This window comes from Entelurus aequoreus, linkage group LG03 (assembly GCF_033978785.1).
Source record: "Entelurus aequoreus isolate RoL-2023_Sb linkage group LG03, RoL_Eaeq_v1.1, whole genome shotgun sequence".
Taxonomy (NCBI): Eukaryota; Metazoa; Chordata; class Actinopteri; order Syngnathiformes; family Syngnathidae; genus Entelurus; species Entelurus aequoreus.
The window spans coordinates 32,950,964-32,970,575 of NC_084733.1; the positions used below are offsets into that span (position 1 = coordinate 32,950,964).

At 41.1% G+C, this 19,612-nt stretch overlaps 1 protein-coding gene across 2 annotated transcripts in view; it reads left to right on the top strand.

Annotated features, from left to right (window-relative positions):
• LOC133646367 (disintegrin and metalloproteinase domain-containing protein 17-like) overlaps positions 1-19,612 on the top strand; it is a 41,826-nt gene that overhangs the window by 7,906 nt on the left and 14,308 nt on the right. For both annotated transcript variants that reach the window (XM_062041649.1, XM_062041650.1), the window contains exons 5-18: positions 1,730-1,919; positions 4,958-5,088; positions 5,181-5,267; positions 5,692-5,817; positions 5,958-6,102; positions 7,030-7,121; positions 7,339-7,491; positions 14,139-14,338; positions 14,475-14,578; positions 14,657-14,791; positions 15,009-15,139; positions 15,223-15,301; positions 15,373-15,461; positions 15,549-15,608. In XM_062041649.1, coding sequence (XP_061897633.1) covers positions 1,730-1,919; positions 4,958-5,088; positions 5,181-5,267; positions 5,692-5,817; positions 5,958-6,102; positions 7,030-7,121; positions 7,339-7,491; positions 14,139-14,338; positions 14,475-14,578; positions 14,657-14,791; positions 15,009-15,139; positions 15,223-15,301; positions 15,373-15,461; positions 15,549-15,608 — 1,722 coding nt within the window. The remainder of the gene's footprint in view (positions 1-1,729; positions 1,920-4,957; positions 5,089-5,180; positions 5,268-5,691; positions 5,818-5,957; positions 6,103-7,029; positions 7,122-7,338; positions 7,492-14,138; positions 14,339-14,474; positions 14,579-14,656; positions 14,792-15,008; positions 15,140-15,222; positions 15,302-15,372; positions 15,462-15,548; positions 15,609-19,612) is intronic.

Consider the following 19,612-nt stretch of genomic DNA (forward strand, 5'->3'; position numbering starts at 1 on the left):
ACAATTACACCCTATTCCCCTCGGCATTCGGACTCAACCACATTTGGAGAAAAAAAAAATCGAGGCAGGAACAAAAAATAAATTTTTTGGCCAATGCATTTAATGCTTCACGTTCATATTACTATTTGCAAGGACATGTAATAATTTATCTCGGCAATCTTTTCGCCACAATGTCTTTCTGTGACTCCAGCAGGCAGCAGCAGGAGGGCTTGGGCCGACTCTGTCACGTACTGGACCACTGCGACAGTCCTCTCCTGTATATTGTAATAATATGTTGAGTAATAAAACAAGAGTCAAAGTCTTTCGTTAAAATGTTATATATAATTAAAACACATTTTTTTCCCACAAAACTACTGTATAATCTCGCTGGGGCCAGCAGTTATACTGAATGAGCACATTTTGTTTTAAGTTACACAAATTATATTTCTATAAGGAGGAATCAGAGTCACCCACCCTTCTAAAGTTTTACGTATCATACGTGGTCATCCGTGGGGAGGAGGGCTAGGGCGTGGCGGTCCCTCTGGTGGCGGGCGGTGGGTGTGGGGGTGTTGAGCAGCAGGGACACAGATGCGGCAAAGGATAGGGACAGTTTCAGCGATTATCTTTTCAAACGCTTGTCTTTTTTGGCGATGTACATTCATCTTTTTCTTCATTTTTTTTTCTGATGCCCGAACAATTTTTTCTTCTTCTTAGCTTGTGTGCGGTTTTCTGTGTCAGCAGAAAGAAGCCTCATTGGGCAGCGCTTGCCGTTGTCAGTCACATGGCTACTTTCAATATGATTTGCATATTTATAAGGGAGTGTACACTGGGCGTGCCAAGCCACGCACGTCTGCCGTCAATTCCAAGTAGACTGCCATGTAACAAAGAAATGTGCTTGGATTTGTGCGTGCGAACATTTTCATACATCTGAATTTTTACTGTCATACGACATTTTATGGATTTGATAATACATCCATATTTAGTAGGAAAGACACGCAACTCTCTGAACATGAGGCCCCAGGTGCTTATGAGATGTGTTAAGTGGCATAGTTACCATGTCAACTAACGGCAAGCTTACTTTACAGACATCATAATGTGTTTATTAGCGAGAGGTTTCACCAAATTTAATTGTGGCGATTCAAGTTTATTTGTGGCGGGCAAATAAAAAGTGTGTATACCCCTTAACTTTGATGTTGTATATGACCAAAGTTGTTACATAAATGCAACCTACTTTCTAGTCCATTATTATTTTATTGTTGTTGATTTATTGCTGACTTATGCAGGGTTTGAGTTATGATTGAGCCAATGGGGGCCCATAAAGACTGTAAATTCATCCATATTTAATACATAGTTAACATTCATTGTATTTATCATGTGCCCCTAAAATGGTAGGGACTTGGGACCATAGCAAACCTGAGGTTTCAGGCATGAACCTAACATTGTATTTTACTGAGCAGCCAGGACATAACCCTGTTCTATGGTTATAATCACCAATTACTGTGTTGCCATTGCTGGTATAGCCGAAGGAGTTAATATTCCTGTAGATTGTCACTAAGCTAAAGTCTTGTGAGATAGTGAGAGATCATGAGGTCTCGTATGATTTTACCCAGAAAATGTTGGTCAAATTGTACCACATTAGAGTTGTTTTAATGTAGAGGTTACCCTGTATTAGTCAATGCAATAAGAGTTTCTTCCACCTTGATTTATTATATAGTTGTGTCCATTATTTGCCATTTATTTTCTGCCCTAGCCCTTATGGAGGTTTACAGACACCGCCGCCGATGGCAGGCTGCTGGTGTATCGCTCTGAAGACATCAAGAATCTAAGCCGCATCGCCTCTCCTAAAGTGTGTGGTTACATGCACGCAGACACCAACGACCTGCTGCCAGAGTTCGCCAGAGCGGGTCGGGGCGAGCCTGAGGTGACAGACAATACAAACGGTGTGTCTGCTTTTACTTGTCCCTCATAATTTTTATGCATTTCGTTAGAGGAAGATGAGGCATTGAAGTGGTTTAAGATCATATACTGTATGAAAAAAGTTGATGATTAAGGGGAAACAGAGTAGGAGGATAACAAATGTCTAAGCGGAAGGAGGCCCTGGTAGTTAGGGACATAAGGTGTGGGTGTGAGATTGTGGAGCTGTCAATTTCATAAGTGTTTTTGTGCACATACACTATTCTGATTGTAGAGTATTGTGTAAAACAACAGTGCTGCTTTGGAAAAGTAGAGCATTGAACGGTAAAGGAGACTAATGTAAAACTGACACCTCCCACTGGTTGGTCGAAAGTACTCACAGGGGACGTGAGTTGAGGTCAAAGTTCTGCTTGAAGGAGGCATTAAAATTCCTAGCCAATGAGATGAATCTGCGTTGTCTTCCACTGCTTGTTGTCAAAGACAAGAGCACACCCACATCTCTGGAGAGTGTATTGCAAATGTTATTCTTACAGAAACACGCCCACTTGTACACATACATCCATCCTAGTCACTGCTGTTGTGTCTTTGGGCAAGACACTTTAGCCACCTGCTCCCAGTGCCACCCACACTGGTTTAAAATGTAATTTAAATTTTGGGTTTCACTATGTTAAGCACTTTGAGTCACTAGAGAAAAGCGCTATATAAATATAATTCACACAAATTCACATAGTTGCATGCTTGCTCGCATCATACTGACAACCGAATCTACCATAAGAAATGTAAGATTTTAATATAAGAATAAGCTAGCTGGGAACTTTATTGTTCACAGAAGGTGTCAGGAGAGCTGCAGCAGTTCAAGAAAAATAAAAATTTTTCAAATGTGATATACTCACTTCAGTCAGCAAAATACATTCTTGTTTTTACAGTGAGTGTGTAAACAGAGTCTACGGTGAGCAGAAAATTATTTTATAGTGTTGTACTATAATTTTATAGTTCGGGGTGTCCCGATCTGATATTGATTTTGGATCGGTCCAATATCAGCAACAACAAAAAAATAAGTATCGGATTATATTGGCTTGCATTTAGTATCTCTGATACAAGCAGTCCTGTAGAGCCTTTAATGCTAGACAGCAAGTTAAGATCTAAATGTCCTCTAGTAGGCACACAGGGTCAGTCTCTTCTTGTATTTTAGTGGTCATTTACAAAAAGGACTTGTCCAGGGTGTACCCCGCCTTCCGCCTGAATGCAGCTGGGATAGGCTCCAGCCCGGGAAGGACAAGCGGTAGAAAATGGATGGATGGATGGCATTTATGAAAAATAAAACATGGTAGGCTATAGGCTACTAGGAGTTAGCAGCTACACAACAGCTATGCACACAATAGCACACAAGCCACATAGTAGGTGTACTTATTTTAACAATATTGCAGTCTAAAACATATTTGTCAATGTAAACAAGTATCCGATTGTAATTACATACTACGAACAAAGACAGAAGCGTATTAGTAAGTATCCAGTAACAAAAGTGTCCGCATTATTCAATTTACTGTGTCATGAGCTTAACTTAACTATAATTTAACTTAAAATAATTTACCACTCCCCTTCAGCTTAAAGACAGCATACAGCAGTAATTAATAAATGGGTTAGTGTTTTCTATACCTACTATTTATCTCTTTTTGAGTAATTTTACTTAATCGAGCCTTTTCTAACATACCACACTACAAAATAAAAGTATGTATAAAAGCTAAATTCTTGTATAGCACTTTTCTACCTTCAAAAGTTGTCTGGGTACTTTGACACTATTACCACATTCACCTACTAATGATGCAGCATCAGGAGCAACTGGGGGTTCAATATTTTCCTCAAAGATGGTCAGTGGGGTACAGAGGATCGAACCTGGAACCATCAGGTTAGGGGCCATCCACTCTACTACCTGAGCCATGCTGCCCTCTAGAAGTGTGGGAAAAAATTGATTCGAATTCGAATCGCGATTCTCACGTTGTGCGATTCAGAATCGATTCTCATTTTTTAAAAAATCGATTTTTTATTTATTTATATTTTTTTAAATGTTTTATTTATTTATTTTTTTATTTATTTAATTAATCAATCCAACAAAACAATACACAGCAATACCATAACAATGCAATACAATTCCAAAACCAAACCCGACCCAGCAACACTCAGAACTGCAATAAACACAGCAATTGAGAGGAGACACAAACACCACACAGAACAAACCAAAAGTAGTGAAACAAAAATGAATATTATCAACAACAGTATCAATATTAGTTACAATTTCAACATAGCAGTGATTAAAAATCCCTCATTGACATTATCATTAGACATTTATAAAAAATAAAAAAAAGAACAATAGTGTCACAGTGGCTTACACTTGCATCGCATCTCCTAAGCTTGACAACACACTGTGTCCAATATTTTCACAAAGATAAAATAAGTTATATTTTTGGTTCATTTAATAGTTAAAACAAATTTACATTATTGCAATCAGTTGATAAAACATTGTCCTTTACAATTATAAAAGCTTTTTACATAAATCTACTACTCTGCTTGCATGTCAGCAGACTGGGGTAGATCCTGCTGAAATCCTATATATTGAATGAATAGAGAATCGTTTTGAATCGGGAAAAAAATCGTTTTTGAATCGAGAATTGTGTTGAATTGAAAAAAAAATCGATTATGAATCGAATCGTGACCCCAAGAATCGATATTGAATCGAATCGTGGGACACCCAAAGATTCACAGCCCTACTGCCCTCTATAATTCCTGCTAATATCTTATCGCATCTGTATGTCAATACTTAAGGCTCATAATCAATATTGTAATGGGTAAATAGGTTTGGGTTACCCCTAATTAGTCTAGTCTTTGAGGGGAGACTCACAGTGCCACACTCTGAAAACTCATGCTTTCAGGGCTTATGCTTTTATGTGTGTATCATATCGGTAATGTTTAGCTTTTTGCATGTATGTCAATAATAGGTCACAAGGTATCACTCTTGTTCAGTATGTATTTTTAGAGACTATATAATCCATACCGGAACTCTTTGCAGATTTTCATCCTAGAGAAAAGCGTCAGGTCCATGACCACAAGAAGAACACGTGCCCTCTTTTACTGGTTGCAGATCACCGCTTCTTTGAACACATGGGACGCGGACAAGAGAGCGTCACTCTCAACTATCTGGTCAGACATACTTCAATTGCCACCTCAGCTTTCGTAATATGTCTACTAGGATGTATTGTTATAATATTAATCACTTTTTTTCTTTGTTTTAGATTGAGCTGATTGATCGAGTAGATGACATTTACCGAAACACAACCTGGGACGATGAGTTTATAGGCTATGGTGTCCAAATAAATCAGGTGTGTTTCTTCCATTCTGGCTGAGTCACCCCAGGAAGTCAGTGGTAGACTAAAACTGCCCCCCGCATTGAAGAAAATACATCTTTAAGAGGAACTGAAAGCTTTTGTCTTCGGCTCATTAAGTTTGTTCCGCTGGCTTTGGCAATGAATAGAGACACTGTTTATTGTACTCTGACTACCCTTTTCTCAGTCAAAAGATATGCATTCATGATTCATTCATCCACGCCAGTTGTGTTCTTTTTTTTACCCTGAATGTGAAGAAAATATGACCTCAGTCCTTAAGGGGCATTTTTATGGTTTAAACACAACACATGTATTTATTGTTGATTGACTTTACTTTGGTTTAAAGTTACGATGGTAGCAAATGTTGCTGTCTTTTGCAAAAAATAATTTATATTAAAGAACTATGTACTCTCATTGGCAGATGATCATTCACAAGGAGCCCACAAAACCCCCCCCTGGCCGCGCAGGTACTGGCTGGGTCCACTACAACATGAAGAACAGTCCTGTGCGAGGGAAGGCGGTGTGGGATGTAAAGAAGCTTCTGGAGGTAGGTGGAGATAAACTACTATAAATAGGAGCTTTCAAAATGTGGCAAAGTGAATATAAAACATCTTGGGCCTCCCCATTTGAAGAATGTTCTTATCAGTTGGTAATGTTGGCTCTTAAATTATCTTCTGTGTCGTTCAGCAATTCAGCTCAGACATTGCTGACAACGCCTCCACTGTGTGTCTGGCCCACCTCTTCACCTACCAGGATTTTGACGAGGGCACCCTTGGGCTTGCATACGTGGCTCCCTCCAAAGCTCAGGCCCTTGGCGGCCTCTGCCCAAAAGGTAAGAAGCCCAGCCTTGTTTTGATAAAACCGTTGTAAAATGGGTTAGTCTTCCAATTGTGCTGTTTGTGTATACAGTGGAACCTTCCTTTACAGACTCAATCGTTTTTTAACAGGGTTCGTAAATAGAAAAGTGTGTATATTGAAGCAAATATTTTCATAAGAAACAATTTAAACATACACATTTTGGTCCAGCCTTGCCAAAAGTCTATATTTTACAAACCCTGTTTCCATATGAGTTGGGAAATTGTGTTAGATGTAAATATAAACGGAATACAATGATTTGCAAATCATTTTCAACCCATATTCAGTTGAATATGCTACAAAGATAACATATTTGATTTTCTATGCAGCCGCCCTGCTTCCACAGTCCACACACACACACACACACGCACACGCACACGCACACACACAGTCACTAGCTCTGTGATGCACTCAAAGTAAGGTGTTTTAAGATTTCAAACTGTAGGTCGCTACAATGATTTGGGGTGGGGGCAGTGTCAGCAGCGCTGTGGATAAACTGAATGATTTAAACCACACATCGCTTTTCCATTGTTTTTTTGGGCACATAGTGAGCTAGCATAGCTAAATAAATCTTGTAAAAAGGCTAAAAAAAAACTTTAAAAGCCCACAAAGTACAACAGTACCTAAAGGCAGGACTCTGCTGACTGACTAAATAAGCACTAGAGATGGATATGCTGCCAAGCACAAAATGACTGCCCTGCAGGAACACAGTGTGTGCATGAAAAGTTGGTACACCAAGACAAGGCTCGTACAGCAAAGCATATTTTTATTTGGTCTGCGGTTCGTAAACCGAAAAGTTTTTACAATGAGCGGGTTTGTAAATCGAGGTGCCACTGTATTAAACATCCATAGCATGTACATTATAGCAAGCAAATACTAATGTTTGTTTGTGTTATTTCAACAGAATATTATCCATCTTTGTCTGCTAAGAAGCCAACTTACCTCAACACCGGCTTGACCAGCACCAAGAATTATGGCAAAACCATTTTAACAAAGGTCTAGTTCACCTTCACTCAAAACAAACATCATTCCTGTAATTTCTGCAGCACCCTGTTGACCCCAATTTCTGTGATGTAATAAATATGGTTTATTAAATGTGTACACGTTCATGTTGATACTACTATGTGAGCACATATTTGTTACTTTAACACCCCTAAACCAATAAAAACACTGCCGTATGTTTACCACAAACTCACTGATGTGTTCCCTTAAGGAGGCGGATTTGGTCACCACTCATGAGCTGGGTCATAATTTTGGCGCAGAGCACGATCCGGACAACATTCCATACTGTGCTCCCAGTGACGACCATGGGGGCAAGTTTGTCATGTACCCAATCGCTGTGAGCGGAGACCATGTCAACAACAAGGTACCTATTTGCAAACCTAAACTACCGTACTACATACACTACATATTGCTGTAACAAACTGTGACTATGCCAGTTCTCGCTGCTGGCATTTTTAAGCCTAAACTGGACCAGTAAACCATGCCATACCACTAAAGCCTGGTATATATTCTCACTAGAGATGTCCAATAATGGCTTTTTTGCCGATATCCGATATTCCGATATTGTCCAACTCTTAATTACCGATTCTGATATCAACCGATGCGATATATCCAGCCGTGGAATCAACACATTATTATGCCTAATTTTGTTGTGATGCCCCGCTGGATGCATTAAACAATGTAACAAGGTTTTCCAAAATAAATCAACTCAAGTTATGGAAAAAAAGTGGCATATTTATTATTGAAGTCACAAAGTGCATTATTTTTTTTAACAAAAATACATTTGGGACATGCATGAGAAGGTTGAGGTGGGCGGGGTTTGGGGGGGGGGTAGCGGGGGGTGTATATTGTAGTGTCCCGGAAGAGTTAGTGCTGCAAGGGGTTCTGGGTATTTGTTCTGTTGTGTTTATGTTGTGTTACGGTGCAGATGTTCTCCCGAAATGTGTTTGTCATTGTTGTTTGGTGTGGGTTCACAGTAGGGCGCATATTTGTAACATTGTTAAAGTTGTTTTTACGGCCACCCTCAGTGTGACCTGTATGGCTGTTGACCAAGTATGCATTGCAGTCACTTGTGTGTGTGAAAAGCCGTAGATATTATGTGATTGGGCCGGCACGTAAAGGCAGAGCCTTTAAGGCACGCCCCCAATATTGTTGTCTAGGTGGAAATTCGGGAGAATGGTTGCCCCGGGAGATTTTCGGGAGGGGCACTGAAATTCGTGAGTCTCCCCGGAGGGTTGGCAAGTATGACTGGGAGACGCAACTGCTCTGTACTTCTCCCTACGTCCGTGTACCACTCCGTACAGCGGCGTTTTAAAAAGTCATAAATTTTACTTTTTGAAACCGATACCGATAATTTCCGATATTACATTTTATAGCATTTATCGACCGATAATATCGGACATCTCTAATTCTTGCGTCACGTAACTTGCGTAAAGCGACGCTGTCTTGCTCCTCCCCCTGCATACCCTGCAGGCTGCCACAGACCTTGACGTGCAGCTCCAAAAAATTGTAGCTTCGCGGCAGCGACACAGACCGCAGAGCTGTGATTGGTCCCTTTTTGCAGAGGAAGATCCCTAAGTACAGGAGAGGAAACGTAGTCTGAAATGCAAACATTATTTTATGGGATAATTGACAATTGAACATTTGTATGCAAACTGATATTGTGTAATTAATATCTCTGTGCGTTTTAAAAACAATTACTGAATGTGTCGTTTTTCAACTTCTGTTGTTTTGTCCAGAAAAAGTCACACAAAGTATGACACTCTTTTTAGCTTGTATTGCCATTCTTGTGCTGACAGGTTCAATTCTGAGACATATTCTTTTTTCGTGCACACACGTCTATCTCTGTCTTTTTTTTTTCTCACATACAACGCTTCCTCATTCCCCGTCATTCATCTTTCAGGCACGGTATGTGCACGAACATGGGAACACTGAACATCAGTAACAAATGAACTTAAACATTACCAGCAGGTTGTTACAATAATCATTTATAGGCTTTGTAAATTTTCAATTACTGTATAGCTCTCTCTTGTCCCATGTCCCGAAAGGCCGAATAGCATTGCAAATTTGCCTGTTCACTGCTGTGACTTGTTCAGAGGTTGCCCAGTCCATTTTTACGAAGGTCTTTTCCTATGGTTTATGAGTAAAACATCCATTAAAACTAAATACCGGTAAATGTTTCTGAATGATTAATTCCAGTGACAACAAATGTGTCAATGTTGCTCACTCTTCACAACAAGGTAAATATCGAGTCAACAGCTGTGTTTGCTCATTCAGGAGATTCTGCCCATTATTGTTTTAGAGGAGGATTACAAGTCATGCGCCAGCCCCCACAGAAGATCTATAAATGGATCAAGGTGCCGTCAGAGGGGTCACAAGCTACGTGATACAAGAGTACATTCCAGCTTCAAAGGGGAACTGCACTGTTTTTGGAATTTTGCCCATCATTCTCAATCATCATGAAAGACATGACGACGGATGGATTTAAAAAAAAAACATTCTAAATATTAAATAAACATAAATTTAAGTCGGCTTACAACAGAGCCAATGGGAGCTCCACTATTCCGCCCATAAAATCCGATAAATAACCATTAAAAAAGTGCCAACAATTCTCAATTTACATTTCCATCCATCCATCCATCTTCTTCCGCTTATCCGAGGTCAGGTCGCGGGGGCAGCAGCTTAAGCAGGGAAGCCCAGACTTCCCTCTCCCCAGCCACTTCGTCCAGCTCCTCCCGGGGGATCCCGAGGCGTTCCCAGGCCAGCCGGGAGACATAGTCTTCCCAACGTGTCCTGGGTCTTCCCCGTGGCCTCCTACCGGTCGGACGTGCCCAAAACACCTCCCTAGGGAGGCGTTCGGGTGGCATCCTGACCAGATGCCCGAACCACCTCATCTGGCTCCTCTCGATGTGGAGGAGCAGCTGTTTTACTTTGAGCTCCCCCCGGATAGCAGAGCTTCTCACCCTATCTCCAAGGGAGAGCCCCGCCACCCGGCGGAGGAAACTCATTTCGGCCGCTTGTACCCGTGATCTTGTCCTTTCGGTCATAACCCAAAGCTCATGACCGTAGGTGAGGATGGGAACGTAGATTGACCGGTAAATTGAGAGCTTTGCCTTCCGGCTCAGCTCCTTCTTCACCACAACGGATCGATACAGCGTCCGCATTACTGAAGACGCCGCACCGATCCGCCTGTCGATCTCACGATCCACTCTTCCCTCACTCGTGAACAAGACTCCGAGGTACTTGAACTCCTCCACTTGGGGCAGGGTCTCCTCCGCAACCCGGAGATGGCACTCCACCCTTTTCCGGACGAGAACCATGGATTCGGACTTGGAGGTGCTGATTCTCATCCCAGTCGCTTCACACTCAGTTGCGAACCGATCCAGCGAGAGCTGAAGATCCTGGCCAGATGAAGCCATCAGGACCACATCATCTGCAAAAAGCAGAGACCTAATCCTGCAGCCACCAAACCAGATCCCCTCAACGCCTTGACTGCGCCTAGAAATTCTGTCCATAAAAGTTATGAACAGAATCGGTGACAAAGGGCAGCCTTGGCGGAGTCCAACCCTCACTGGAAACGTGTCCGACTTACTGCCGGCAATGCGGACCAAACTCTGGCACTGATCATACAGGGAACGGACCGCCACAATCAGACAGTCCGATACCCCATACTCTCTGAGCACTCCCCACAGGACTTCCCGAGGGACACGGTCGAATGCCTTCTCCAAGTCCACAAAACACATGTAGACTGGTTGGGCAAACTCCCATGCACCCTCAAGGACCCTGCCGAGAGTATAGAGCTGGTCCACAGTTCCACGACCAGGACGAAAACCACACTGTTCCTCCTGAATCCGAGGTTCGACTATCCGGCGTAGCCTCCTCTCCAGCACACCTGAATAGACCTTACCGGGAAGGCTGAGGAGTGTGATCCCACGATAGTTAGAACACACCCTACGGTTCTCCTTCTTAAAGAGAGGAACCACCACCCCGGTCTGCCAATCCAGAGGTACCGCCCCCGATGTCCACGCGATGCTGCAGAGTCTTGTCAACCAAGACAGCCCCACAGCATCCAGAGCCTTAAGGAACTCCGGGCGGATCTCATCCACCCCCGGGCCTTGCCACAGAGGAGCTTTTTAACTACCTCAACAACCTCAGCCCCAGAAATAGGAGAGCCCACCACAGATTCCCCAGGCACTGCTTCCTCATAGGAAGACGTGTTGGTGGGATTGAGGAGGTCTTCGAAGTATTCCCTCCACCGATCCACAACATCCGCAGTCGAGGTCAGCAGAACACCATCCTCACCGTACACGGTGTTGATAGTGCACTGCTTCCCCTTCCTGAGGCGGCGGATGGTGGTCCAGAATCGCTTCGAAGCCGTCCGGAAGTCATTTTCCATGGCTTCCCCGAACTCCTCCCATGTCCGAGTTTTTGCCTCCGCGACCGCCGAAGCCGCACACCGCTTGGCCTGTCGGTACCTGTCCGCTGCCTCAGGAGTCCTATGAGCCAAAAGAACCCGATAGGACTCCTTCTTCAGCTTGACGGCATCCCTCACCGCCGGTGTCCACCAACGGGTTCTAGGATTACCGCCACGACAGGCACCAACTACCTTGCGGCCACAGCTCCAATCAGCCGCCTCGACAATAGAGGTGCGGAACATGGTCCATTCGGACTCAATGTCCAGCACCTCCCTCGTGACATGTTCAAAGTTCATCCGGAGGTGGGAATTGAAACTCTCTCTGACAGGAGACTCTGCCAGGCGTTCCCAGCAAACCCTCACAATGCGTTTGGGCCTGCCAGGTCTGTCCGGCATCCTCCCCCACCATCGCAGCCAACTCACCACCAGGTGGTGATCGGTAGAAAGCTCCGCCCCTCTCTTCACCCGAGTGTCCAAAACATGAGGCCGCAAATCCGACGACACAACTACAAAGTCGATCATGGAACTGTGGCCTAGGGTGTCCTGGTGCCAAGTGCACATATGGACACCCTTATGTTTGAACATGGTGTTCGTTATGGACAATCTGTGACGGGCACAAAAGTCCAATAACAAAACACCGCTCGGGTTCAGATCCGGGCAGCTATTCTTCCCAATCACGCCTCTCCAGGTTTCACTGTCGCTGCCAACATGAGCGTTGAAGTCCCCCATTAGAACGAGGGATCACCCGGGGGAGCACTCTCAAGTACTCCCTCGAGTGAATCCAAAAAGGGTGGGTACTCTGAGCTGCGGTTTGGCGCGTAAGCGCAAACCACAGTCAGGACCCGTTCCCCCACCCGAAGGCGGAGGGATGCTACCCTCTCGTCCACCGGGTTGAACTCCAACATGCAGGTTCTGAGCCGGGGGGCAACAAGAATTGCCACCCCGGCCCGTCGCCTCTCACTGCCATTTACATTACATTTCATGACTTGAATATTAACCAAGTATTTGTGATATTATAAACGCTAACGCAGAAAAACTATTTAGAGCGGTGCCGTGATCACTTCCGGGTGTCCCTATGTTTACATCATCGTGTGATTTGTTGTTTCCTCGCTTCTCTGCTCCCTGTAAGTTTATTGTGGATCATAAATCATGCCGCTGACCTGAAAAATAGATGTTTTAAGATATAATCTGACAAGATGGGACACTTTGACAGCCATATAGGACCTGGAACTGACGAGGACGACACGAAAAGCGCTTGTTCCCCCCCTTTGTCCATCCATCGTCATGTCTTTCATAATGATTGTGAACTATAGGCATCATTCAAAAAAAAAGTGCAGTCCCCCTTTAAGCGGCCCTAAATGATGCTACAATAATAGATTTTAACGGAATGGTTATAGTCTAATAATCACTGTTTCACGTTTATCACAATGATTATGCATTCATTGATTATTAAAAAAGCGGGGAAAAATATAAAATCAAATAGGCATAGATTTTGAAGTCTTATTTATTACTGTTTGATATAACAGTAATCAACTAATAACATTATGATAGCAGTACAAAATAATACAAATAAACAAAGTATTATTAATAATGAATAAATAAATTATTAATTGTATTTTAATATAAAACTAAGATTACCTTTATTTATCCCCAGGGGAAAATGTTACTCATGTGAGTAATAAACTCAAGTGTACTTGTCATTAAATGTCATCCATGCATATTTATTCATTTTTGATAATTATTTCATGTTGCGTTAATTATAACTGCAATACACATAATTATATCCCATGGTATAGTCCTGCTATTCTACATGCTTTTGATGTTTTGTTAGTGTTTTCCACTTGCTATAATAACTTACAATGCTTGTAATTTATTCAACACAGAAATGAAGAAGCAACATTAAATGGTGACTGAATGAAGCCCTTGACAGGAGTACTTGTTGCTGTTTGTTTACACTGAACTGACTCAATGCTAAGCGTTTGATTGTGACACCTTTATATTTATTTCAATTCTTCATGGAGTAACTTGCCACTAACATAATTTAACTCGGTTATTATGTCTTACTTTTAAGTTGGCCTGTAAAACTAGGTAATGATCCTTTTAGATTAGATTTGGATTGCATTAGATTTAGGTTTTGCAAATTGTCTTCAATAACTTCCTGGTCATTTTTTAATGACCCAAATGTTCCCAATTTATCGTGCAAACTTTGGTAATTTTACATAAGGCATTGATATTCACTGCCTTGTCAGCGGGATATGCGAATCAAAATGCAACACATCATAGATGTTGCATAGATCAATTTTTAGGCAGTCATCTTTGCTGCCATCGGCGCAGATTGTCCATGTAGGCGACTTTTCAATTTGCCAGAAGACTGGTACAGTATACATCACTGCAACTGGTAAAAGTGCTGATGACGAAAGACATGGAATTAGTCGTTGATGCAATGTGTGATACAAAGTGTGAATGGCATTTTCTTTAAATGAGCAAACTGGAGTCCTCTGTGCCTTGGCAGCAAGCATTTTCAAGACTACAGTTGATGGAGCAAAGTTATGTTGTTTATTGTCGCCAATGCACCGATAAAGCCTGTCTCCCTCCAGCGTTTCTCCAAATGCAGCAAGATCTCCATCGGAAAGACGCTGCGCTTCAAGGCCCCTGTGTGCTTCAAGGAGAGGAACAGCAAGGTGTGCGGCAACTCCCGAGTGGAAGAAGGGGAGGAGTGCGACCCGGGCTTGCTCCACCTCAATGACGACTCTTGCTGCTCGTCCAGCTGCAAGTTTAAGTTCGGTTCAGAGTGTAGGTAAGACATCTGTCTCAAGACGCCAAACAAAAATGCACTTAGTAATATGCTTTACCTACCCTATATTGTTTAAAAACAATGCACTGCTAAATGATAGACTATGAATGTGTGCACACATTACTCTTTTCTTTTACAGTGACAGAAACAGCCCATGCTGCAGGAACTGCAGGTTTGAGCAAGCCGGTACAAGATGCCAAGAGCCCATCAGTGCTACATGTAAAGGCATATCCTCCTGCACCGGTATGCGCCCCCTGTTACATGCCATAACTGCAGCACATTCCTGCATTGTCTTACAACTTTGTTTTGGTTCGCTTCAAGGCAACAGCAGCCAGTGTCCACCCCCTGTAAATGCCGCAGACAATACGGTTTGCGTGGACAACGGCCGGTGCCTCAATGGAGAGTGCAACCCGTTCTGTGAGGCAATGCAGAACCTCCAATCCTGTGCCTGCAATGGTACATTGCAGTTGTGCGCATGTCTTCTCCAACACGAAACTAGGGTGGCACAAGTCTGCTAAAATCTTCATCTGCCCTAAAACAGTTGTTAATCTTATTTTGATTGTTAGACAGTGACTTCTCAATCTCCTGTTCTGCTTAAAACTTCCAAGACACACTATTAGTGCCACTACCCCAGTGCGGAATTACGGTGTTTATTCCACTATTTTCTGTGCAGAAACCGAGGATTCCTGTAAAGTCTGCTGCCGGGGAAAAGACGGCACCTGCTCGCCCTTCGTCTTGACAAATGGCAGTTTCCTTTTCTTGCGTAAAGGAAAACCGTGCACTGTTGGCTTCTGTGTTGAGAACGTGAGTGTTAACCGCGACGGTTAACCCTGCACTCTGAGCAGCACTGCATCGTTGTCAGTTTACTTATGTTGATGCTCCTACAGGGAAAATGCATGAAGCAGGTGCAGGATGTGATTGAGCGTCTCTGGGACTTTATTGACAAACTGGACATTAACACATTTGGTGAATGGTTTGACATCACACAGCCTGCTGAAAACATGTTTTTGTATTCATGGTTAATGTCTTGCCATCAGGAAAGTTCCTGGCTGATAACATAGTGGGGTCGGTTGTCGTTTTCTCGCTCGTCTTCTGGATTCCTCTGAGCATTCTGGTTCACTGTGTGGTAAGAAACTCCCAGAAGTTACTTTTTAAGCAGAATTTAGCTCTTTAAAATCTTTTTCCTCATCATTATGCTTGTTTTCCTCTGCAGGACAAGAGACTTGACCAGCAGTATGAAGAGAACACAATGTCCCTCTACCGCCCTCTAAATGTAAGTGTACTGCCACACTCACCATAATCAGTTAATCCTTTGTGTATTCTGCAACTTTTATAAAAAAATGTTGTGTTGGGCTTGAAGCCTTTTACTTCAACTAAGTCCCCCTTCCTTCCATCGGTTCCATTCATGTTCATCAATCCCTCAAAACAATCTACTGTAGCTCAATTACACTCACTGGGCATGAATAGGGCTTGTAAATAAAAACCTAAATCTAGCTACACCTGAGATTTTATTGAAATCCAGTACAAGAGTTGTATCTTTGGGTAAAGGTAATCAAGTATGTGCAAATAATAAAAATAGTAATAATAGTATTTAAAGGGGACCCATAATTAATTTAGTCGTTCTGACTTATGTTGTTACAATGTTGAATACTTGCGTTAAACAATGCCAAAGCATCACATCATGAAGTTCATGCATTTAGACGTGACCTTGGCGTGAATGTAGATTAAAATAATGTCCATTTTGATATTGAGCAGGAGAAAATTATGCCTTTTTAATTGTGAAGGCATACAAGGCAAGCAGTCTTGACCAAATGATTGTCACAAAAGCACTCCTCCACGTCAAAGTTGATCTGGACAATTCTCCAGCAGATACTTTGCACAATTTGAAGCATAATTAATTCTGATGTTGCCAACAAAGCAAAGCAAAGCAGAACACATCACTTGAGCACATTTTAAAGCCGGGTTGTGGCTAGCCAATACATTGCATGATATGCTGCTTATTAGTATGCCTCCTAACTTTACTTATTGTATTTTTCATTGTTTAGTATGGATGACTTTTTATTACTATGGTTGTAGTTTGCAGTGGCGTCAAATTCTACTTCATACTCAGAGGCCTTTTATAGAAGACAAATGTAACAAACATTCATACACCTCTTGTATTGGGCTTTGCAGGTGTTCCTAATGTTGCAGCTAGTTTGACACTTTATTGTACCTAAGTTCCTGAATAAACATTTTTTAATGGTTTAGCATGATTAAATATAAAAATGTAGACATGCCCTTGCTTATTTTAACATCGTCCTGAAGTGGGGCCCTAGTCGGACATGTTAAAAGGGAACTGCACTTTTTTGGGAATTTTGCCTATCGTTTACAATCATGAAAGACATGACGACGGATGGATTTTTTTTAATGCATTCTAAATATTAAATAAACGTAAATAAAAGTCTGCTTACGGCAGAGCCAATGGGAGCTCCACTATTTTGCCCATAAAATCCGATAAATAACCATTCAAAAAGCGCCAACAATACCCCATTTACATTTCTTGACTTGAATATTAACCAAGTATTAGCAGTGATGGGCAAGCTACTTGGAAAATGTAGTAAGCTAAGATACAAGTTACTCTTGATCAGATGTAGCTAAGCTACAAGGAACGCTATCCCTAGAGCAGCCCGCAAGGACCAGATGAGTCGCCCGCTGGCCTGTTCTAAAAAAAAAAAGATGTTTTTTTTTTGTTTTTTTTAAATCAACATAGAAAAAACACAAGATACACTTTCAATCAGTGAATCAACCCAAACAACCTCCCCCCCATTCACACTCATCCACACCCACTCACACAAAAGGGGTTACCGGTATTTCTTTCTGCTTCCAATATTCTGGTTCCCACAACATAGACAACACATCTGCAAGGAACACAGTCCCTGAAGCACATATGATTGTATGTGCTGCTGGTCCACTAACATTTTCATTAATTACTATTTTTTATGTAATTATTTTTATATTGTTTTACTTTCTTTTTTATCCAAGAAAATGTTTTTTATTTATTTATCTTATTTTATTCTATTTTTTAAAAAAGGACCTTGGTTGTCAATGAAATTAGATTTGTTTAAAGGGTTTTTAAAACCAGGTCCAGTCCAGATAATGTCCAAGTCGGACTCAGCAACACACACCTTCATTCATGTACACAGAAAAAAATTAGGGAACACAACAGATTGCATATAATTTATAAACAAAATTACATTTTCAAAATAAGCATTTATGTACAGTCCAGATTATGTCCAGGCCACTCAAATTAGGGAACACAACAACAGATAGCATATAATCTATAAACATAATTATACTTTCAAAATAAGCCTTTGAGGACTTCTCATCTTTTTTTATGTTTTTTTGCATCATTATCGTTTTCAACCATGTAACTTTCTAAAGTTAAAAAATACTGAATAAATGCTTTACAGAAAGTAATACTAAGTGAATATCTGTTTTTGGCCTTAAAAATAAACCTTTTACCGAGTACTATAATTAAATTGACTAAATCATGATTGTCAATGAACTCTCCTAAAATAACAGAAACCACACCAAGCTTCATAAACAAACCAATCCTTAAACACATTTTTTCAACTTCCACCCAAAACGAAGACACAATATGACAATACCAAAACAAATGCAGGGTGGATTCAGACTCTTGACAACAAAATCGGCAATCATCTGACTCTGTCATATTCCATAATTTTAACATTTTCCCCGTGGGTAAGAAGTTATAAATAATTTTAATTTGAAAATAACGATTTTGCACATCGATAGTAGTTTTATAGATTAGTTTGACTATGGCATTCCATGGCAATGGGCAGTCAAAAAAGTCCTCCCATTTTCCATATGTGTTGTATGGGGCAGCCTTCAAAGATTTCTTTATTAAATAAAAATGATATATTTTTGTATTTATTTTAGTTCCTTTTTGCCAACTAGAATTTCTTATTAGAGGTTTACAAACTAATAATTTAGTAGTTCCATAATTAATTATTTGTTTCCATCTTTTCCCAATTACTCCAGTTAGTTGATTAAATGAAAAGCTTGAGCAAGCATCACCATACATAGTTGTAAATTCATCATACAGTATTTCATAATCTTACCATTCTCATTGATAATGACATTGACAAAAATGGTTCCTCTTTCAAACATATTTTTCCAAAAGAAAGGCTTTCCATCTTTTACAATATTAGAGTTCATCCATATTATCTGCTGCAAAATATTGTCTCTTTTTTCTGGCACATAAAATTGAAAACACCACCATGAGTGGATTGTTTCCTTTATGAACCCCGCCATGTTTCCCAGCAGACTATCTACATAAGAAAAATGGAAGGGGATCACTTGTAAAAAAGGATACAATTTCTTTTGATACAGTACATGTTTTTTGTCCAACAGGACACTTGTGTACCACTCAGTGTTTAAATACATATTTGGAACAATTGATGCTTTTAAAGATAGACACATAGCTTCAAGGTTGAGAAGTTTCAAGCCCCCATATTCATACTCATTGTACAAAACCTTTCATTTAATCTTTTCTGGTTTGCCGTCCCAGACAAAATCGAAGACCCTCTGCTCATAAATCTTAAAAAAGATTTGTGATGGAGCTGGTAATGACAAAAACAAATAAATAAATTGAGGAATAATTAACGAGTTGACAATAGATATTTTACCATACAAGGTTAAGGATTTCCCTTTCCATAATTGCATAATTTTGTCCAGCTTTGTTAGTCGATTATCATAATTTACTGAGCCTAGATCTTCTAGGTTCTCTGGGACAACAACACCAAGTATGTTAACTGGTCCATCTGTCCACAAAACAGGCACTTTGCATTCCATTCGAAAGGACGTTCCCTTTAGATTTCCGATCCTTAACATTTTACATTTATCATAATCAAGCTTAAGGCCAGATTGCTGTGAAAATATGTCCAAAAGATTAAGAAGGTTCCGCAAACAATGAGGAAAAATCTTATCTTTGTGAATCAGCCTTTTCTGACATGAACTTCATCCAGAACAAACACAGAACGCGCCTCACTGACACACATCTCCGAGACTCACTCAGAGTTGCAGTGTCAAGTTACACACCAGAGTACAACACACTAGTTAACAGCATGCAATGCCAGGCTTCCCACTAACTGACAAAGAAACAGATAACAGATTTGGTGTCCAGTTCAAAGTGTGACATGATTTAAAAATTTGAGAGTTTACTATTGTATTTTACATGAGTTATTATTTGTACAAACATGGTGCAAAGTAATTCAT